Raw genomic sequence first — 23087 nt, 5'->3', positions numbered from 1 at the left:
CCAAGGCTCTGGAAGATCCCATCTCCATGCTCACCAAGAAAGACAGGAAGAGCATCCCTGGAGTGAGGCAGTGTGGCCTTCCGAGGGGGCTAAGATGCATTACCAGAACAAGCTCTGGGGGGAGGCCCAGCGTGGGTTCTTGTCCTAGCTTTGCCGCTAACACTCAGGAACTTCAGCCTAGTTACTGCATGTTCTGACTGTCTCCCGCCTCACTGTGCAAAGAGGGAGCTGGCTCACATAATCTCGCAAGTTCCTTCTGGCTTAGAAATCCCACAATCTACAACCATTTCACCCAGACTCCATTAACAAGAGACAGCAGCATGTCCTGTAAGATGCTCCTTTCCTGTAACACCAGCTACAAGGCCGTAGGGAAAAATCAACAAATAACTAGGGCCTGCTAGCCAGACTTTTCTGATGGAATCGGAAGCTCTAAGAAGGTTACTAGGAACTAGGGACTTGGAAAGGAAGCTATGGCGAAGACTGGGCATCCGTCAGGGGGGCCCTGCACATTTTGGACCCCTGTTCATTATCAGGGTTCCTCTTCTTTTTGGTATTATAGTTATTATACTGGTGAGCAAAACTGGAGACTCCACATGTCAAGGGAGAGGCCAAGAATAACATGTAATTCCTGAAGACCTAGATTGTAGAAGACATCATGCTAAAAAGGAGGAATTTTTAGACATATACATACGTCTATAAATAAGTAGAAGCTTGTGTTGATTTTCTGCACGCACCTGTCCAGAAACCGTGCTTGTGCGCACATGCCCGGACACATGCTCCCACGGGCGCGGCTCAGAGTGCGTGCGTATCTATATATACCCACGGGACTGGCCAGATATAGATTTATATATTGGAGACTGGCTCTTTAAAATGGGGGATAATGACACTGAAAATTATTCTAAGCTTTTCAAAAACATAAATGACCAAACTGCCTCCTGACTCCTGAATTACATTACCCAGAAAGAACTTAATAACATGTTATTATCGCTTCTCCTCACTGACAGGATTTCGGGGCTGAAAAGACAAACAAGAAGTACGTTCATAATCACCAGCACAGTCCCCTCTGCCGAGCTGCAACCGCCGCTAATTCCAGGTAAGTGCTGGGGGCTGGAAGAAAGCCTATGGCTGGTAATGGGACTTGGTGCTTGGTAATTGTCAGCAGTTCAGTTGGGCTGTCACCAGCTGAGAGGGGGCTACAAGAAGCTCACGGAGCCAACAGAGAAGCCCATGGGGTGAAGGGTAGAGGAGAGAGACTGCATTGTGGGAACCAAAATATAATTTCTCAGTTCAAAGACATAATATACATAAAATTCCTTATAAACTGTAAAGTGCTCTACCAATGTGACCGAACAGGAAGGGGAATCATTAAGGGGTCTTGTTTGGGTTACGGCTGCCGTATCCTGCTGTAGAGGCTGTGCACTGCTCAATTTCTGAGAATGTCATTAGCCTATGCGAATGGTGCCCCCCAGAGTTGTGCATTATGGCAGCCCTGTTGGTTGAAGTAGGACTAAGTTGAATGATGAAGACCAGGATGGGAGCTGCTGTTCCCCTCCTGGATAATGCTTGAGCCCCAGTGATGAACCACCCGGAGAGGTGGTCAACAATTCCAACAACAACTTGCCAATGCTTTGGGAAATTTGCTTCAGGATAATTAAAAGGCAATTACAATTAAGATCCTTGAGGACAGGAGCCATGTCTTATTTACTCAGTATTCTGAGTCTTGTAATATGATTGGTATATGATAAATATTTAGAAAAAGTGTGTTAAAAATAAGAATGGATGGAGAATGAATGAATGAATGAATGAATGAATGAATGAATGAATGAAACTCATTAGGGTCAACTCCTGGGGAGAACTGGTTATAGGGATTGCAAAGAGCCTGTGTAGGTCCTAAGGTGCAACTGTACACCCTAGGTCTCTTCTTCCATGATTCTGATTATGACACGTCTTTGTTGAAGGACCATGGATATGGTATGTGTTCAGTAAGAGATCATTCAGGATTTATGATGTACCTCGCCAAATGGTAGATGCTGTGTATGGGCTTGCGCTGTAGAAATAGCACTGGGGTCAGCGAACAGAGCATAGGTCATGATTCCTGCCATCAAGGATTTTATAATTTAGATAGTTTAGTCAGCTGTAAGTTCATGGAGAAGTGAAATAATGCTATTAGGTGGTATGACCCCAAATACCAATGAATAGCAAAGATGGGAAGTATCACAGGAGTTCAGGGCAGAAAGCACAGGATTTCTGCTCTACTGATGTATGATCATGACAAAGTTACTCATCTGTCTTGAGCCTCCCTTTCCTAGCTTGTGAGACTGAAGTAACCATGCCTACCATGCAAGCTCCTTAAACAGAAGATTAAAATCAAGTATTTAAAGCACAGTGCCTGACACATAGTAGAACTTTCCAGACTGTTGGTTCCTGTATAAGAACTTTCCAGTCACCAGTGACAGAATTCCAGCTGATCCCAACTTAAGCCAAGGGGGGGCCAGTATTTTTACATATATAACTACAAAGTGAAGCAGGAAAGGTTTCAGGCATAGTGGTATCCAGGAGCTCAACTGACATCACTAGGGCTCTGCCTACACTTCCATTTCTCACACAAACTTTCTCTAGAGATAAGAATAGCTTTCAGCAGCCAGAGTTCAGCTTAGCCCCAGAAGGAAGAGCTCCTCTTCCCAGAAATTGGAAGGAGGAAAGTCTCAGGGAGCACTCTGCTTGTTCTGGCACAGCTCATGCAACCATGCCCTACCCAATGGCTGTGGTCAGAGGAATGAGATGACCGGATTGGTGAGGCCTGAGTTGTGTTCCTAATCCTGTGTGTATGGGGGTAAGGGAGGGTAAGCTCTATTCAAACCACGTAGAATGAGCTTCTTAGTGGGAAAGGGCTGCCTATTTCTTGTGTATACTCAGAAGAAATAAAAGAGCTGCATGTTTCTACAAAAAAAAAAAAAATAAGTAAATAAACAGAGAGTTCGTAGTTCTTAATGGAAATAAAAAATATATATTTCTATAGGCTTATGTGTACAAATTCCCTGAGCAGCTGGACCCAGAGATGGTACTCGCCTGGCCCCAGGAGCCAGGACTTTGCGACCCCTGATGAACAGGCACGGTGCTGCAGAAGCTCTCGGCAAGGGGGGAAGCAAGGGAAAGCCCACCGGGTGGGGTCCCCAGGGGTTGAGGGGAGGTCAGAAGCCAAGTCCTGGTTTGAGGGGAGCCGGTGGCATGGGAAGGGGAGGAAGGCAGTGCGGAGCCCCAGCTGGCTAACATCCCGCCCTCTGTGCCTCAGAGCCCATTTCTGCAGTGGCCACAGAGGACCCCACTGTCTCTTCCAGACACCGCCCAGGCAGGGACATCCTGGCGCCCAGGAAGGGGCCCAGGCGATACCCAGCCGCTGGCGGTCGGAGCAGCGTGGAGCGTCCCCTCCGCCGCTTGAGCGGCTCCGGTGGCCGTGACCGCGGACTGCGCCAGGCGCCCGCAGGGTCCCCTCTGAGACGCCACGACAGCCTCCTTTCCTAATGATCTGTTCCATTTTCTGGTCTTGAAAAGAAGGTGGGGGGGGGGAGGGGGCTGTTTACTTAGCATCCTGTTACTGTGGCTTTGAGTAACCAAGCATTTAATGTCAGAGAGCCGGAGGGAGGGAAGGGGGGAAGAGGGGCAGAGAGCGGGACAGAAAGGGAGAGAAATCAAGCCCAGCATAAAATTTGCCATCACGATCGTCATTTCAAATCATTTATCATGCATTCGTTTGTCAGCACGTATTTTTCTAAACTCTATTTAGGACGCAGGAGTAAAGAGAGCAGGCCGCGGAGTCGGGGTGCACAGGCTCCAACCCCAGCGCTCCCTCCGTAGAGCTCAGGGCTGTTTAAGTCCTCAAGAGCAGCTGGCACGTATGTAACTATTAATGCCATCGATCTTACAGTGCTGTGGTTAGGGATTGCCCTCAACAAGGCCCCACCTTCCCTGAGAGTATCTCAACTCCGGAGTTTTTCTTTTTTTTTTTTTTTTAAGATTTTATTTATTTATTCGACAGAGATAGAGACAGCCAGCGAGACAGGGAACACAAGCAGGGGGAGTGGGAGAGGAAGAAGCAGGCTCATAGCGGAAGAGCCTGATGTGGGGCTCGATCTCATAACGCCGGGATCACGCCCTGAGCCGAAGGCAGATGCTTAACCGCTGTGCCACCCAGGCGCCCCATCAACTCCGGAGTTTCTATTTGTAAAAATACTTACTGGGCTGCCACAGACAAGAGGAAAACGCGTGCCATGATAGGTGATTCTAAGAAGGCCCCCAAGATTCCCACACCCCCAATACAACCCTACACATTTGCATAATCCCCTCCCTTGAGATGTGGGCCAGGCCACAAATATGATGACATGTCACTTTGTAATTCACTTGTGTTCTAGGCAAAAGTGGAAGAATTTTGCAACACCGTTGACTTAGAACGAAGCAAAATAGGCATTATCCTGGGTGGGCCTGGCTTAATCAGGTGAACCCTTAAGAAGGGCTGAATCCTTCCTGAGGTTAGACAGACACTCTCCTGCTGGCCTTGAAGAAGCAAACAGCCATGTGTGAACACTCTGTGGAAAGGGGCAGCCTTGGAGCTGAGGGCCTCAATCCTACAATCATGGGGGACTGAATTCTGCCAAAAACCTGAATGAATTCAGAAGAGGATCCCAAGCCTCAAAAAAGAGCACAGCCAGCCTGACACTGTCCAGCTTTGAATGCGGCCTTGTGACTCTGAGCAGAGCGCCTAGCTAAGGTGTGGGACTTCTGATGGACAGAAAGTGTGAGAAAAATGTGTGCCATTTTAAGTCGCTTAAAATGGGGACTTGTGGGAATTTGTTACACAATAGAAAATTAATATAAATTCTGTATCTGCTTAAAGCCTTGCTGAATGCGGTTTAAAAATGGGGTGTGCCTGAGTGCATACTGCTAGAGAGAGAGAATATTTAAACTCTAAAAAATGGACCCATTATTTTGGATCATAAACGAAAATATGGACTATCATTCCTTCAACAAGTATTGACTTAGCACATACTTACTATAAGCAAGTCAGGAGACGAGGAATTTAATCAGGATTAGAAACCAAAACTGGAAATTTGTTACAGCTACTACCTACGAGAATTAGAAGGAAAATGTTTAATGTTGAAATATAAGGCTTCCTTGAAACCGAGAAACAGACTCGTAATTACAGAGAACTGACGGTTAACCAGGTGGGTGGGTGATGGGTGAAACAGGTGATGGGGATTAAGGAGTGCATTTGTTGTGATGAGCACAGGTGATGTATGTAAGTGCTGAATCACTATTTTTGTCCACCTGAAACTAATATTACACTGAAACTAATATTACACTGTATGTTAGCTGGAATTTAAATAAAAACTTAAAAAAAAAAGAAATATCAGGCCTCCTTATCAGAGTGTATGCTTGTCAAGGATGAGTTTCTTTGAGAGAGTGAATGAGTAATAATAATAATAATTAATAATAATAATAATAGAAGGCAGACCCAGAATTTTAACCCAGCTCTATCTGGCAAATTCCATGCAAAGAAACTGTTGAACACCTTCCACCTTGCAGGATAGTAAATTGTCCCTCTGCCTCTTATTCCCTTCACCCTCCACCTAGCCAGAAGGTGTCTGCTCATGTCTGTGTCCCCCCAGATTTCCTCCAGAAACAATAGAGAACAAGAAATTAAAGCTACACAAAACACACGCCTGGCATACTTGGAAGACAGAGAATACCTAAACTTCAAAATCATGGTAAATAAACAAGCAAACAAAACTTCCAGATGAGAGATCTTGCACATCCCTGCCTCACCACCTACCACCTACAAGACTCTGCTGTGTGGTAGGAGAGCCTGCAGGCTTATCTTTTGGGGGAGAGGAAGGGGCAAAGGAAGAGAGAGGAAGCCTTTGGCAGTTGGATGGTCCAGCATGCCAAAGAGAACTAAAAACAAAACAAAACAAAAAACCAGAACTATCTCATTATAGATTCTTTTTAAAAAAAAAAAAACATTTTTTAATTTATTTGACAGAGACAGAGGAGCCTAAGCAGGGAGCCTGACTTGGGGCTCAATTCCAGGACCCTGAGATCATGACCTGAGCCGAAGGCAGACTTTAACCTACTGAGCCACCCAGGCGCCCCTCATTACAGATTCTTTAGCAAACAGAAGACATGGCATATTTGTGGCAGATTAAGATTTTTGCACTCTTTAGTGAGGAGATCCTCCCCCTCTCCATTTCCTGTCCGCCTCCCTCCTCCCCTCGGCCACCATCAAGCAGCAACAGGCTTCTTTCTGCTGATTGCCTGGGAAGAGAAAAGACTTCCAGAAAAGAAGGTGAGGGGGTGGGGGGAGTCTCTTACTGGCATTTGATTTCAAAAAGCTATTTGGATCTTCCCGTAGGGAATGCAATAGACTTGAAACTTAAGCAAAGGGTCTGGGAGAAACTATTAGGAGGAAGAGCAAGACTCCCCCTCCCCTCTGTGCTCTCCACCACTTCCCCCAACCCAACTAAATAAAAAAAAATTTCCAGGCTGGTAGACTGGGAGACAGCCAGGGACAATTACGAAAGCTGAGACGTCACTGGGTCCCAGATTGGAGCCCTAGACTCTCTTCCTTGCTCCTATTTGACATCTCAGGAGTCCAGAGGGGTGTGAGGTCCAGTGTTCTGTGACCATTTCCTAGGTAGAGCTGTCTCTGGACTGGATGCAAGTCCCCAGAAAAGAGAAGGTCTCAGAGCTTCTCCTATGCCCCAGCATGGTTCAAGAACAGCATTCTTGGGATTGCTGTCCACAGAAGTCCTGACAGAGGTGCCCTCCCTGATGGGGTGAACCAGAGAGAAAGAAGGCCATTGCCCAGGCAAACACAAGATTAGGGGCTCACAAGATAAATATCTCCAGGAAAGGTGAGCAGTGGCTCGGATTGCTGGAGGACTGGCCCAACCCTGTAGATGCTTGCATGGCCGGATGGCACCAAAGGCAAGATGGCCCCTCTGGAGGTCTTGGCCCCAGGGAAACCCTTGGAGCTCAGGAGGGGAAGGAGAATTACTAAAATGAATCTTCTCCCTCCTGGTAGAATGGGCTCGAGTCTGAAGTGGGGAGGTCCAGCGCCCTTCCTGAAGCCAGCTTCCATGGGGGGAGTCAGCACAGGGTTCGGAAGTACAGCTGAGGGAACCCCGGCACAAAACAGCAGGCGGAGGCTGAGCTGCACTTGCCAGAAAGTGCCGTGCATGCTGCAGAGATGGAGCAGGAAGGGAGAAGTCGGGAGGAGAAGGTGGGGGGAAGGGTAAGGGGTGCCCACAGCTCCAGGATCCTCAGCCTGATGAGCGCCAATGACGTGCGGAGACGACAGCCCATGTGGCTACAGCTCTTCCTCCATCCTCTTCGAGAAACAGCCAGGTTGCGGGCACCCCTTCCCTGCAGCTAGACTCCTTGTTTTAACGGGTGGATGAGGAGGGGCAGAGGACAAAAGAAAAGCAGAGGCTGGTTCCCGGAGGGCCCCCCTACTCAAGCTCCCAAGTTGACCGGCCTGCCTATATCCCTGGGAAAGCAGTCACCCGGATGCAGGGGCACCACTGGGCCCTAGCGTGCCCTGGAAGGGAGAGGTGGGACAGATTCCTCCACAGGCACTGCTGATCCCATTCCATGCCTGCCCTTCCCATCCCAGGGCATAGCTTTTTGTTTTTGTTTTTGTTTTTTACCTTTGTCTCTCCTTTTTTTGTAGGACCCAGCTCCTCCTAAGGGGACAGGAAGTATGGCAAGAATAAATAACTTAACAAATGCCTAACCAATCTCTGGGACATAGCACTTTCATTAGCACATCTGAACTCACTTGGTGAGCTCCTTGATACAACTACTACCAAGAGAAGAAACTATGCCCTGGCCCATAAAAAGAGCACTGAAAGAGAGGAAGGAGCAATGTGACAGTAATTGTTCCGTGCTAGAACCGCAACGGTACGACCTCCTGAAGCCAAGTGTTTAATAACTGCTTTGGCTTCTCCCTCAAGGAGTAGCAGCCCCTGAGAGAGGGTGATACAGTGCCCTAGCACCTGGCTGTTCCGCGAACATCCGCTGCCCAGCAGCGTCACCAGGGGCCTGCTGGAAATGCAGAATCTCAGACCCCACCCACACCTACCGAATCAGACTCTGTATTTTTTTAAGATGTATTTTATTTATATTAGAGAGAGTGCACGTGTGCAGGGGCAGAAGGAGAGGAGAGAGAAAATCTCAAGCAGACTCCCTGCCAAGTGTGGAGCCACAAGCGGGGCTTGATCTCACGACCCTGAGATCATGACCTGAGCCAAAACTAAGAGTCCGACGCATAACTGACGGAGCTACCCAGGCCCAGGCGCCCCCACACTCCACATTTAACAAGAATGCATACTGAAGTTTCAGTCGCAAGGCCTTCTATTGCAGATAGGAAGGAAAAGAGCCCTTACAGACTGTGAGGAATGGAAAGACCAGTGACATGATCACGAGTACCTTAGGTGGCAGGTGTTCGTAGTACCTACTAATTTCTTAACTAATTATTATTCGACAGCCAAAAGAAAAAACCAGAGAGACCTAGAGTACAGCATGTGTCATCTGGTGCCAAGCCAGCCTGTCTGATCCGAGAGTACAGCCCATGTGAGATTTTTCGCTGATAAACATTCATAAGTGAACTACTAGGCCAGCGGGACTGAACCACCTGCCACTTCCCCCGACCCCATGTCCCTAGGAGGTCTTTCAGGACAACCCTCACCCCCACCCCCATCCTCCCACCACAGGAGAAATTGACCATTTCCTACTTTATTCCCAGTGCAAAGTAGGTGCTCAATAATTGTGTGCCAAATAATGAAAGTGTTGTGCTAGCAGGCTTTGATCAATTAGTGATTGTAATTGAAGCTGAATGTAATTAATTATATAATTTTGGGCTGTTCAGGTTTAATTCTGCTAAAATTACATCATGAAAACAGGGCTGGAAGAAGGATTTCAGATAGAAAGAAAGGAGCTGTGAGCGAAGCTTCCATGGACAGTAGGTGCACATCAAGGTGGCCCCCTTACCAACAATAAAAGATTCACACTGCTGCATAACTAAGGGGCTCTGATCTTGAATCCCATTTGGACACAGAGTCCAAAAATCAAGGACTTCACTACAATACCAGGCTTATGGAGCCGTGGGTACTCTACTATGGAATCTGCTTAATTTGGGGGCGTTAATTTGCGTTGATCCATTTCTACTGCTGCATGTTTTCCATTTTTCATCCCATGTGAATCTCTTTTCGACTCTCACAGCCCCAGAGGGTGTTAGAGCTAAAGAAGGATCTTTGGGGAATCTTTAGAGCAGTGGTTTTTAGCCCAATCAAACCAAACACACCCATTTTACAACAATTATTTTGTATTGCCCCTTACCATCTAAAATGAAATCCGCAGAAACTATACCTACATAATTATATATATAATTTTTCAAAGCCAGATGGATACAGGTGGGTCGTAATGGCCATTCACAGGCAGGTCTGGTGAACAATAACGCCTAAAGAAACAAAACCATCCCTCGATTCTCATGGCAATGACATTTCTGGAAAATTTAATGGGTATTAAAACCAAGCAAAAAATGCTTTGCCTTTACATGTGAATCTGAGTTAGGTTATAGATTCGATTCATTATAAATAATGATTTTCACCACACAAATAACCCGTGGGACATTTGGAAACACACAGGTCAAAGGCAAATTCTTTGTTGAGCGAATCTGTGCTGCCCACAGGAAGACATCTGGCATCCTTGAGCCCACCCACTCAATGCCAGGAGCAATTCCCCAGTCATTGTGGTGACCCCCAACACTGTGCCTAAGCACCTCCACGAAGTACCTGCAGGTAGGAGCACCCCCACTGAGAACCACTGATGTAACCCAATCTCCTTGCAAGCGAGAAATGAGAGCTGGGGAAGGACAAGACTTGCCCTAAGTGACCCCAGGTCTCTGGACTCCCATTCCAGGATCCCTCCTAGTTCCGTGCTGCAGCTGCCCAAGCTGAACGTGGTCAGAGGCATTCCAGCTCTTGCTTAGAAATCCTTTGGGTTCCAGGGGCGCCTGGGTGGCACAGCGGTTAAGCGTCTGCCTTTGGCTCAGGGCGTGATCCCGGCGTTATGGGATCGAGCCCCACATCAGGCTCCTCTGCTATGAGCCTGCTTCTTCCTCTCCCACTCCCCCTGCTTGTGTTCCCTCTCTCGCTGGCTGTCTCTATCTCTGTCAAATAAATAAAATCTTTAAAAAAAAAAAAAAACAGAAATCCTTTGGGTTCCAATGCAGGAACCCAGAAGATCAAACTCCCTACAAAAGAAAACAGTGTCGATAAAGTCCTCTAAGCTAGGGAAGGACATCACAAAGCCTTTAAATCAATCTGCCCAAAAGACCTCCAGATGTCTCTTCCCCATCACCAGTAAGCTAGGAATGTTCTGTCAGCGTGGAGAAGCTACCTTGTTGTCCCCCTGTGTTCACAAATGAGAGCCCTGAACCTATCCCAGGTAAAGAAAGGATCCGACGTTGAGAGCACAAATAGCAATCGTGCATTTGCCAACACTGCTCGATCAGTAGCAGCTGACTGGTATACTGTGTTAAGAAGGATTTGAGAGTCACATCCCGGCTCAAACCAAAAGCATGCTGTGATCAATTCGTAGAGTTTGCATTGGCCATGGTAGGGCCTGGCAGCACCACGCCACGGATTTGCCATCTCTGTTTTAGAACCCCAGACAAATCCAGTTTACTTTCCTAGGTCAGAAGCTCATTCGTTTTACCAATGACAGTCTATTTCATTCCACTGAATTCTTTGTTTAAAATGCCAGGCCAACATCTCCTTCCTGATGGTTGATACAGTTCAATCGGGAGATAAATTGCTACAAGTGGTCATGCTAGGACCTTGTCTCAGAGTCTCCCTGCCTCACACAGTACACGCAAGTTGGGTATATGTTATATACCAGTCATTGGCAAACCTGCTGTATTGCACATAAAAATCATCCTTTCTCAAAATCCATAATTCACAAAGTAAGATATATCACACAAAACTCAGCATGAATACCCACCATTTTGCATCTGAAATTGATGTACCCTTAGTTAAGGGATCAAGATGACATGGTGCATAATGACTGATGGTAATTAGTGCCTTGAATATTTCTTGCTAGGACAGCTATATTTTGAGTACAAGTGTCTTTAGACAAAATGGCTAAGTATTGGTTCTCTTTAAAGTTAATGAAAGTAGGTAACCTAGAAAAAGACATCTAGAAGAATATGAAATAATCATTCAAAAAGGCTGCCTGTATAATACTTATTAGAAATACAAAATTAAGTCAAATGCTCTTGAATGAACTGGTTTTAAAAATCTTAAAAATGAAAAAAAAGGCAAGAAATAATAGGAAGTTCAAGCGGATCTGAAAGCATTCAAGAATACTTAATTTGAGATCAACTTGCCTCTGGTAGAACTGATCCTTAGGCAAATGGGTTTTTGGCAATGTGACTACAGGCAATTTGGCCTTAGGTGAACTGAACAAGAGGCAGTTTGGTGGGACAAGATGGGAGACAAAGAGGACAGGGAGGGGACCAGATCCAGACCAGGACGGTGGTGGTAGACAGGTAGAGGAGAGTTGGTGATACAAGACATACGAGGACTTGGTGTCTATGGGGCGTTGCTGTGAAGGTCAAGAAGGGATATGGGCTAACTCCTGACTCCCAGACCTGGGTGACTCAGGTGGCACCATCCACTGAGACAGTGAATGTGGGCTCTTTGGTCCGAATGAAATCTGCAGAAAGAATGGCCCCAAAGAGAAACACAGGGACAGTCTCATCAAATCTCGCTTCCAGGCAGAGCGCTGACTGGCATCCTTGGTTGGTCCCCACGAGTTGTTCAAATCGCTTGCTCTCCTCCCAGGCCATAGACTCCCGGTTCACCACTGCCTCCCCCAGCAATAGTCTCCCTCCTTACCCAAGGCCAGGAAGACCACAGGCAGACAACAGGTCTGATTCTTTCTGTCTCTCCCCTCCCCTCCCCCGCAAATAGGGCTGAAGGAATACATGCCATAGGCATGAACTGAGGCACGTGTAAGCAGCCCCACAATGACTAGTGCAGGGCCTATTATGGCCGCCACTGTCACACGAGAGACAGAGAAGTGCTCCTTGCCCTCTTTGTTGCCCATTTGTAGACGAATGCGTGCAGACAGTGGGACTGGAGAGAAGGGTCAGGATAACTGGGAGGAAGAAGAGGCCACAAAGGCACGGTGGTCCTGGGGCTCCCCAGGCAAAGGAGAGCTTGAGTGCTGTCAGGCACCTGCACATAAGGGAGAGCAGAGGACGCAGAGTGGACAAGAAGGGCAAAGCCACGGAGACGGCAGAGGCTGTCCAGGAAGCCCCCAGGCCAGACGGAGAGACATGGGACAGCCCTCCCATGTGCCCTCATCTTACTCAGCCAGACGTGTGACGTTAGGGAGCACAGCAGGGACAGAAGCCTCCACACACACAGTCCAGTTCCTAAATTCGGCCCTGGTTAAACTCCCATTCTGGAAACTGGCCCGCCCACCTCCCAGGCCCACAGGGAACACCTGTCTTTATCTTAAATGCTCCCAGGGACATCTCTATCAAACTAACATTGTGATTAAAGAAAGAGCTCCTGCCAGCTCTCTGGGGGTGACCTGTGGACAGCTACTAGCAGAATCAATAAGAGAAATTAAGCCTATTTTCAGCCAAATAGCCCGCTCCTAAGAACCCCATGGGTCATTAGTAAACAGGCATGACTATTCTAAAAAGCACATCCATACACACAGCATCCAGCCAGAATGGCACGGGCGTCTCTGGTGATCTTACCAGAAAACGGCATTTAAAGGAACCTGTTAAGGGGCACCTGGGTGGCACAGCAGTTAAGCGTCTGCCTTCGGCTCAGGGCGTGATCCTGGCGTTGTGGGATCGAGCCCCACATCAGGCTCCTCTGCTATGAGCCTGCTTCTTCCTCTCCCACTCCCCCTGCCTGTGTTCCCTCTCTCGCTGGCTGTCTCTATCTCTGTCGAATAAATAAATAAAATCTTTAAAAAAAAAATAAAAAATAAAGGAACCTGTTAAGAGCCCTTACTCTCATTGTTTCAACAACAGCAATAAAAATTTACTGCAACTTAGCCCTGTTCACTCTTGCTCAGTTGTGTGGGGAGTGTCCAGTCTATAATCGTCTCCTTATTTCCTATCTCTGTGGATATGTCTATTATTTCTCTCCAGACTTCCTCTAGGCTCTCCAAATCCTCCAAACAGGAGTCCAGGGCCCTTACAGATAATTGTTGCAATGATACGGACCCTTTTGGTTAAACATAAAATACCCAATTTAAAGTAACTTACACAAAGAAGGCGAGGCAGATTTGTTGCCTCAAGTAACTGAAAAATCAAGGATGGATCTGGCCTACAGGAATGGCTTAATCTAGAGGTTCAAAGGATGAGGCAGCCAATATAGCCACCAGAGCTTAGCAACCAGTGGAAAAGTAGTCATTCTCCAGAGCTCCAGCTGAAGTCACGGGAAGGTCCTTGGGGTCATGAATCCCCACCGGTACCAATCTCAGTGTCCAGAGAGGTGGCCATCTGTCTACCCCTATGGTTTGTGGGAGATCCTGGCTCAGCACACTTGCAGATTCCAGGTGTCTCTGCAGGAAAGGGGAGTTCCGTTAGAGCTGCAAGGTTTGCAGGGTAGATAAAACGTCTATTTGCAGGCTGTGCATCTATCTATTAGCTGTTTACAGTTGCTTTGCCCTGTCTCTTTCACCGGTGCTACTTATTCACATTCACCACAGCCCTCTGCAAAGGGCAACCTATGGGAAACCAGGCAATTTCACAGCAGGGGAAGCAGAAACTCCGAGACCAAAGCAACCTGCCCAGTGATAGCAAAACGAGGGCAATGGGCTGACCTCCAGCGGCCTGGCGCAGCGTGGACAACACTGGCCCCTGCGCAGAGAACCTGGTCCAGGCTAAAGGAGGAAAAAGATCCGAGTCTGCTCTGGACTCACCTTGCCATAAGATTATTACAGACATTAACTGTTACAATTCACTTCTCATCAGCTCATTAAAATGCTCCACATTGATGGTTTCTCCCCGTTTTGTCACCCCTCCCGGCATACCTGGAAGAGAGAGAAGAGGTGAAAAAAGGCAGAAGCCCTCTATATTCCCGCTTTCCATGGGGCAAAATGGAATCCCGCCACTTTTAGCTCCCCGTGCAAGGCTTTCCCTAGAAGGGAGTGCACCCCAGCGTCCACAGCGGCCGGAGGCGCATGGTGTTTGAGGCGCTGTTGGCCGGGAGAGCTCTGGGCCACATAGGCCCACCCTCTGCAGAAAAATGACTGTTCATGGGGTGTCCTGGCCCAACTGAACCCACTGCAAGAGCCCCCCTCTCCGCTCCAGACTGAGGAGGCTGCAGGGAGGCAGGGAGGGTTCAAACGTCCAGCAGGCTTGGTAGAAGCAGTCCACTGTGACCGCGGGAAATGGAAAGTCAGAGGTTGAGAGCACCAGTTCTGGCTGCGGACCACCTTGGCTCAGAGCCTGCCTCTACCATTCACTGCCTGTGTACCCCCAGCAAGCAACCTAAGCCCTTTGTGCCTCAGTTTATTTACCTACACTAAGGGCATAATAGTGGCCCCTAGGCTTCATTGCATTATCACGTGAATTAAGTGCCATCAAATCCACACAAAAAGGCTAGCACATGGTTAGTGCTCAGAATTAGCTATTATTATGGCTAACATTTTACCATTCATTGATAACGAACACTTCTACTTGGAACAAAGCCTATACCTTAGCATTCCCAAGCCTGCCCATGGGTTTCAATGGTGTGGTAGAGAGCATAGCATTCCCCCCTCCCCAAAGATGTGTACCTTCTATTCCCTGGAACCTGCAACTGTAGTCAAAGGCATTTGCAGGGGTGATTATGTTAAGACTCTTGAGAGGGGGAGATCTTCTCAGATTCTCCAGGGGGGCTCAAAGTAATCACAAGGTGCTTATAAGAGGCAGGTAGGAGGGTCAGAATCAGAGAAAGAGCTATAACAAAGGAAGAAGAGGTAGAGTGGATACAGCCATGAGCCCAGGAATGCAGGCCGCCTCTAGAAACCGGAAAAGGACCCCCCCTAGAGCTTCCAGAAAGGATGCAGCCTGTCTCATACCATGATTTTTGGACTCCTGACCTCCAAATGGATAAAATAACCAATTTGTGTTGTTTCAAGCCACTCAACGGTCAGATCACTGTGACCTGGCATGGGGCTCCTGACCACCACCTTTAAGCCATGGGTTCAAGGAGCATTTGATTAAAGAAGTCAGGATTCAATTTGATTAAAGGCTCAGAAGAAAGCCTCCCCATCCTCTAAAAGCACCCCCTTCACATTCATTTCTCCAACAAATATTTATCACATATCTATTCTTGCAAATAGCACGTGGCCAAACTCACCACTTAGCAGGGGCTCATCCAAGACCCAGGCTCCTTCCATCTTTCTGGTGGGCTATCCTCAGCCTGTTGGATTTTCATGGGTGTGAGAGAGCCTGACTCCATTTTTGACATTGATCCTGACAGCTTTTAAGCCCTATCTTCCCCTTCCCTTTGGCCCCAAGTCTGGGCAAAACCAATAAGAAAACCCAAGTGCTCCTCCATTGATGTTGGTGGAAAAGTTCAAATCATAGAAACCATGACTCCCACGGAGAAGCCCTCATCCTGGTCTTGCCCCAAGAAAAACAGGGGCTACCCCCCAACCTACCACGCCTCATTCACATTTCACTCCAGACCAAACCTGAGCCTTCTCCCAGGGAAGTCCTTTTGCTAGTTACTAGGTGAGCAATAAACTTTACTTCACACCTATCAATGCTTGTGTGTCATTTGCTCCAAGATCCATAAACACCTGGAAGTCTGTCTCGCATTCAGCAGAAAAAGACAGATGCCCAAATAAAATGTCGCCTACTTATTGCCTCAAAGTCACAAAATGGCTGCTATAGTTCCAGATATCCAAAACCACATACCAACCTCCCCCACAAGAAGGAGCAGAGAAGGGCAACATTAAAAAAATGACACCCTTATCAATTTCTAAAGAAAAACTTTCCAGAAGCCTCCAATGAGATTCCCCTTCATCTCATGTGTCCCCTCTAGCTGCAAGGGAGGCTGGGAAAATAAGACCTCACCCCTTTAGCCTCTCAATCAGAGGGCAGGTAAAAGCTGATGGGGCTGGGAATGGTGTCTGCCATGGGGCTAATAATAATAACTATTCATAAAATAGTAATAGGTGAGACTGACTTGCCCCCTCTGAGGGCACTGGGAGACAGATGCCAGATCAGGCTGGTGCAGAGGGCGGCCGGCCCACTGCTCAGGGGTGACTGACCAGAGGGCTCCCTGCCAACACCCCACCAGTGACTTCTGTTTCTAGAATTGCAATTATATCTGGAAAACAAAACACCCAGCACCAGGCCTATCTTTTGCAAGATGGGGCTCAATGTTCAAGCTTCTGATGTTACATCCATTTGTCATTCCATCTGTGTGTATGTTTCAAGAATTAGTTTGTCGTACACATAAATGTTAAAACTACACTACACTGTCATTTTTCTGACCTTGTGTTGGCATATCTGCATTGTTTTTTTTTTGTTGTTGTTGTTGTTTTTAGTTCCTTGGGAGGCTTCTAATTTGGAAATGGCCAGGTCTCTCTTAATTTCAAAGGGACTGTGCCTAATGCCCAGCTGTGGAGGAGTTCATAAGCTGCATCTCTTCCCTCTCTAGAAGACCCACGTAAGGTGTGTGAGCCTAAAGCTGGGTCCCAACCCTGGCTGGGGAGCCTTAAAGACAAAGGCAGTAAGTCATGTCCATATCATGTTCCCCTGGATATGACGTAATGAGAAGGGCACGTCACCTCTGCGGTGTTCTTCCCCAAACCCATAACGCCAGTCTAACAAGAAAACATCAGATGAGCCACAATCAGGAGACATTCTACAAACCACCTGACCAGTACTCTTCCAAAGCATCAAGTTCATGCAAACCAAGGAAAGTCTGCGGAACTGTCGCAGAACACACTAAGGAGACATGACAGCTGAATGCGATGTGACATCCTAGACTGGATCCAGGAACACTGGGAGGATGTTAGTAGGGAAATGGGTGAAATATGAGTAGTTTAGTTAACAGCACTGTACTATAATGTTATTTTCTTAATATTCATAAAGGTACCATGGTGAAGATGTCAACATTAAGGAAGGCGAGCTGAAAGGTATGGGGTGGAGTGGGGGGCCCTCTGGATATTATCTTTGCAACTCTATTGTAAATCTAAAGTTATTTCAAAATAGCAAGTTAAAAACAATTTTAAAAATAATTTAAAAATGTGTGGCCCTCATTCAAACCACTTCAATCAGAATCTCGGGCATTCAAAGCTCTCCTGGTGGTTCCAGTGTGGAACTAAGGTGGTTCCAAGGTATGGTTGACCTGTAGACCGGAGATTTTAACTGCGAGCATCGGCATCCAAATTCCCTGCAGAACTGATTAACACAGATTGCTGAGCCCCACTCCAGAGTTTCAGCAGAGCTGGAGCCGGGTCAGAGAATCTGCACTTCTAACAAGCTCCCAGGTTATGCTGACGCTGCTGGTCCCGAACCATACCTTCAGAGCCACCTATCTGGGTCCTTGCCACTCAAAGTGTGGACCGTGGACCAGCAGCAATAGATCCCCTGGGAGCCTGATAGAAATGCATAATATCAGGCATACCCAAACCCACCGAATCAGAATCTTGTGTTCTAACCAGAGCCCAGGCTAGTTATCATTATGTGAAATTTTGATTCACACTGTTCTAGAACAAAAGTGCACAGAGAGGGGATTAGGACATGGGAGCTGAAAAGGCAGAGGTCACAAGGGCTTACTACCCATCTCTTTTCTGGCCTTAAGAGCCTGGCCTTCTCTTTCACACATGGGAAAAAGAAAGAAGAAAAAACATCAGGGGAACTATGCAACTATTAAGCCAAAAGCAGAACTGGGCAGTGTTTTCTGCCCCCGGCAGGGCCAGCCAGGGGCACAGTGACCTGGCTGGGAGGGGAGCAGATGGATAGCAGGGGCTGAGGCAGCCCCCAGAGAATGCAGGCCAGGAGGCACTCATCGCAGGAAAATGGACATCACAGCCAACCCAAGGTTTAATATTTACTCTGCTGACGGCTGACCTCATCTTTCCTTTAGAAACAGAGAGAATGCCAAGCTAGTCTGGGCAGCTTCATAACAGGCTTTACTTTACAGGAAGGAAGGAGGGAGGGAAGAGCAGGCTTTTTGAACAAATGGGCTTTTCCCAAAATGTGTGCAGATTTCGGGCTTGGGAGACTGGGCCTCCTACAGTTTCCCGCTGGCCAGTTACCTGCCAGCAGGAGCACCAGGGTCCCCAGCGTTCGAGGACGCTTGTTGAATACATGTAGGTCCTCCTGATCCAGCCCCACAAACACCACCACTCCAAAAGGTCAGGCTGCAAAGAACCCGCCACTCCCTGTGGCCTTGTTCGTCTTGCCTGCTAGGATCTGGCCCCATCACCAGTTCCCAGCTTTTAAACCTGAGTCCCTCATGGCTATACCCGGAAACCATGTAAGCCCCAAGTGGCCCTTACGGCGCTCCAGTGAACTCTTCTCACAATTGCTCACATGGAGAGTAATTCTCAACCCCCCAATGAGTCCTGCCCCTAGGCATTTGCCTGGATGCCTCTAGGAGCCACTTTCGCTTTCTGAGAGGTCATTTAGTGGCTGCTTACATTCTTGGAGGCCTGGGTGTGGGCTCCAAGCTCTGCCAAAATTAACCCGGTAATCAAACAAGGCAATACTCTTAAGGGAGGAGGAGTGAGTGGCACGTGTAGTTTATTCTTAGTATACAGATTTCAACAGCCCTGAAGATAAAGAATTCTGAGATTCTAAACACTTGCATGTTTATTTAGCACTTACTACAAGCCAGGATTCTCAACTTACTATGAACTGAGCACATACCTGAGAGGCTCTAGACCACATGGCCACAGAGTTGGCATTTCTCTCTACTCCACCTGAAAAGAGGAAGGGGGAAAAATACGCATGTTGCCCAAATCAAAGCAGCCCACACGTAAACTGAATAAGTATTTAAGTGTTAAAAGGGAAAACAGTCTTCAAAGAAGGCTGGTGGTGACTTCCCAACATGACACATTGTCACTGCTGGGAGAGAAGTCACAGGATTTTATTGGGAAGCATCAAACCCAAATCAATTCAAGGCAGGTTCCAGAGGCCAGAGAAGGGATCAGAGCAAGGTCCCGCATAGAAGCTCAGCCACACTGTCGCTGACCCACAGAACAGACACGAAGAGAATCGCTTCCTACAGTTCTGGGCTCCAGATATGGTTCCACGCAGGCCAACCAGAAGGCACAGGCCCGCAGTCAGTCGATAAAGACATACCTCGGGCCAAGGGTACAGGACAAGAAGACACCAGAGTGATTATTATATAATAAAGAATCTGTCTGGTCTCTGTCCCCAGCCTGTGGGAGAGAATTGTTACTCCTCCGAAATTCTCAGCAATAGCAGTATCCTTGTTTTCAGGCTGGACCCCTTGGATCACACCTGAGTTTTTACTGGAGGACCCAGGTTGGGGCTGATATCAGCCCACCTTCTCCAAGGAGGGGAGAGAAGGGCAGGCTGGAGACGGAGTTCAATCATGTGATCGATGACTCAATCAATTGTGTCTACGTGAGGAAATCCCGATAAAATCCCTGAACACGGAAGCTCAGTGAACACACTGCGTCCCGATGCCACGGGAGAGGATGTGGAAGCTCTGCGTTCAGGACCTTCCTCGACCTTGCCTTCCGTGTCTCTGCCTTTGGCCTGTGGACCTGCACTAGGTCCGGATGGCCAGTGTCAGAACTGCATGCAGGCCACAGTGGTCCAGCTCTGCCCTGCCCTGGGCCCCAGCGAATATGCTGGACTCCCCTACCTCCACTGAAAACCCAACCCTTCTGAAATCAGGGTTTTTGAGGCTCAATTCAGGCACGTGTGACAGGCCAAAGAGCAAGTGTGATCTCGACATACAGCACTGGGGAATAAAAAACAAAGCATGGAGCCCCACTTAGCAGCTGTGTGCCTTCAGGGAAGTTATTAACCCTCTCTGAGCCCTGATTCCCATCTCTATAGGATGAGACTCATGACCCTCCCCCTCCCAGAGCTGATGGAACAATTCAATGATGTAACTTATTTACAAAGAGCCCAACATGGTCTCTCCCCTGAGGAAGGCACTCAAAAATCATCAGCTAACTTCCCTCCTACTTTTAAATTGCCCTACACCCCCAAACTCTCCCAGACTCTCTACTCTCCCTGGTTAACTGTCCTGGGTGCTGGACCCACTGGCAACATGCTGATGTTTTAGATCCCAGGGCAGCAGGAAGCCAACCATTAAACTAAAAGTGAAAAGCAAGGAACCATTACCTTGAACAAAAAGGACATTTATATTTACTTCAGTGGCTATAAAAGACACCATAAAATATAATATGCAACATGCATCCTCATGATTAATAACAGATCTGGCAAATTATTCTCTCAGGTCCCTGGGTGCGTCCAACTGGTCACTAAGAACAATCAACTCTTTCGGGAAATAAAGGGATTGCAAATCATCTCTGGTCAGTGGAAAATCTGCTTGTTGTATTATGAATAAAGCAAAGAGGAGACTCAAATTCAGCAGTTTCCTGCCCTTGTGAATGGGGTGAAGTAAGATCAGAGAGGCTCAAATACAATGACTGTCTGTGAGCACAGGTGCTCAGTAATCGTAGGGCCTGCCAGATGTGGGGTCTCTCGGGGATCTGGAGTTACAGCAGGAGTTTGGGGAAGTCCCAGCAATGGGAGCGGATGACTGAGTGGGGGCAGGGCAGCTCTGGCAGGTGGAAACATGGAGTCCAAACACGTGACAGCGAGGTTTCAGAGTGGAAACCTAGCCACAGTGGCTGAGGCCTACACTACAGTCTCCAGGACAGGTGGCATCAAATGACGAACTAAGTCAGGAAGCAATGAGTAGAACAAAGCAGGTGCCAGCTCACAGGGAATGTGGTGAGAACCCAGGGAAACCCAAGTCAGAGGTTTCAGCCGAGCCTCTGAGTTCCTGGCTTTGCGCTTCTTAACTTCTCCAACCAAAGTCTCAGAGTCTTGAAAGGGAAGAAACACCTACAAGGGGCAGGAAATGGTCACACAGAGAAAGGCTGGAAGGATGACAGGGGCAAGATGCCAAGTAGAACACAGGGGCCCAGGGCATCCAGGTCCACTCTTACCTAAAGGCCAATGTGGATTCACTCCCAATCTAGAATAAAAATCCCACCACCAAAGCCCTTCCCTGCAACCCTGAAGGGGTTTTTATTGAAACACAGTACATAAAACACCAAAGGGGTCACCATGACAGCAGTGAACTCATGCCTTAGATGCCAAGTCTCCTTGCTCAGGTGCGACACCTCTGGGAGTGACAGGGCAAGGAGAGGGAAGCCGTTCCGAGCAAGCTCAGAAACTATGCTCTCTTCCAACAAAATCAAACTTCCCACAAGTCAAATGTAGAAATTCACGTGGGAAGTCAGTGGGATTCATGGTCCATCCTGAGAGTAGGAATGGTTACCGGAAGTAGGGGGACATTCAGCCCAACGGCGCTCACCAGGAGTGGGGAACAGACTGTTTATGCCGTCTTCCTGGATAAGGAGAGAAACCTCTTGCACAGGACAGCTTGTGTAGCCTATGAGACAAGGGCTACAGTGTAGGAGAGGAACTCCAGAGGTGGAGTATGATGGTGCCATGGGCAATGACTGTGGGGCTCCAGGTTACCACGTGACAGAAACAGGGCACCTGGGTGGAGAGAGGACAAAAGAGCAAGGACTGAAATGTCCACTTGCCCACCACAGAGTCACCCTGGAAAGGGAAAGGGGACAGCAAGTCTGCTCATTATGAAGTGGGCAACAGCCGGCAAAGCAGGGCCAAGACCCAGCTGGCCAACCTCAACCCCTTCACACGCAGAATGAGTTCATGAAGGTTGATCTGCCATAAGTTGAAGGCCTCTCTGAAAGAGATCTGGGTCCTTCTGAAGAACGAGCAGGTATTCTTCTTCTTGTGCCTGCAGGAGGGACAAGAAGGAAGGAGAGAACAAGAGATAAATGGGCAAGAAGCACTCATCACTTAGAACAACGGAAGATCGTGGCTTAGCCTACTCACCAGACCCCCCACCCTAGTGGGTGACTCCTGGTTACGTGATCATAGCACTACCCACACAGGGACCAGAGGAACTCAACTACTCCATAGGAGTAGGGGTAAACAAAAGCAGCTGTTTCACAGGGCATCAAAGGCCTAGTGGACCCACTGGGTAGAACATTCCAATGTTTCCGTTTTCCATAAGTTTAGTAAATATATGCCAATCCTGAATCTCCCAAACTCAAACATAAAGGCTTTCTCAAACTTTCTGGGGCTAAATCACCTGGAAACTAGGTCAGGTGGTCCTGACCAGCTGAGCCCACTATGAATTCAGCCTAGCTCAATCCCTTCTGCACTAACAAAAGGACAGGATGGAAAATGGTGTTTATGATAATGACCCATTCAAGACTTTGCTTCCAGAACCCTCAGAGGAAGAACAAATCATGTTCAGCCCTTTCTGTGTGCAGTCTATTTTGCTATAATCTAATTCAATATTTGATCACGGGTGCATGATATACGTGGCCAATGCTCCCTTCACCAGACACTTTGCCAGAATGACCCACTCCCTGCATAGGATGGATGGGAGTTGATCCCAGTCTTGGGCTCCCCTCTCAGATGAGAAAATTCAGCCAGAGCATGGCCCTTCCCATGTATCTGCACACTCAGGAAGAAGGACCTAGAACCCTTACTTCTCTAGCAATACCTCCCTGAGAAAGAACCGTCCCACCCTCACCAACACTCCAAGGGTGCTGAGGCATCTAAAAAGATCTGAGATCCCCAGCGAGCCTACTGGAGACACTCCCAAGTCATGGCCACACCCGCAGGGCAAGAACACTGGCCTTGCTGCCTAGCCAATGCTGGGCAGACAGGTCCCGAGACCAGTTAGAGACGGGATGCACATCAGGGTGTCCCGATTCCAAGTCCAGGGGACACTTAGATG

At 47.9% G+C, this 23087-nt stretch overlaps 1 protein-coding gene across 12 annotated transcripts in view; it reads right to left on the bottom strand.

The window, feature by feature from the left end:
• Positions 1-14007: 14007 nt before the first annotated feature.
• Positions 14008-23087, bottom strand: part of ADCK1 (aarF domain containing kinase 1) — a 122350-nt gene continuing 113270 nt past the window's right edge. For 10 of the 12 annotated variants that reach the window (XM_034643183.1, XM_034643182.1, XM_034643180.1 and 7 more), the window contains one exon: positions 21875-22073. In XM_034643183.1, the coding sequence (XP_034499074.1) occupies positions 21905-22073 (169 nt within the window). In that variant the 3' untranslated portion in view covers positions 21875-21904. The other 2 variants (XM_034643179.1, XM_002926358.4) reach the window with 2 other exon arrangements.

Source organism: Ailuropoda melanoleuca, chromosome 14 (genome assembly GCF_002007445.2).
Source record: "Ailuropoda melanoleuca isolate Jingjing chromosome 14, ASM200744v2, whole genome shotgun sequence".
NCBI classification, from domain to species: Eukaryota; Metazoa; Chordata; class Mammalia; order Carnivora; family Ursidae; genus Ailuropoda; species Ailuropoda melanoleuca.
This window is presented reverse-complemented; position numbering and strand designations above follow the sequence as displayed.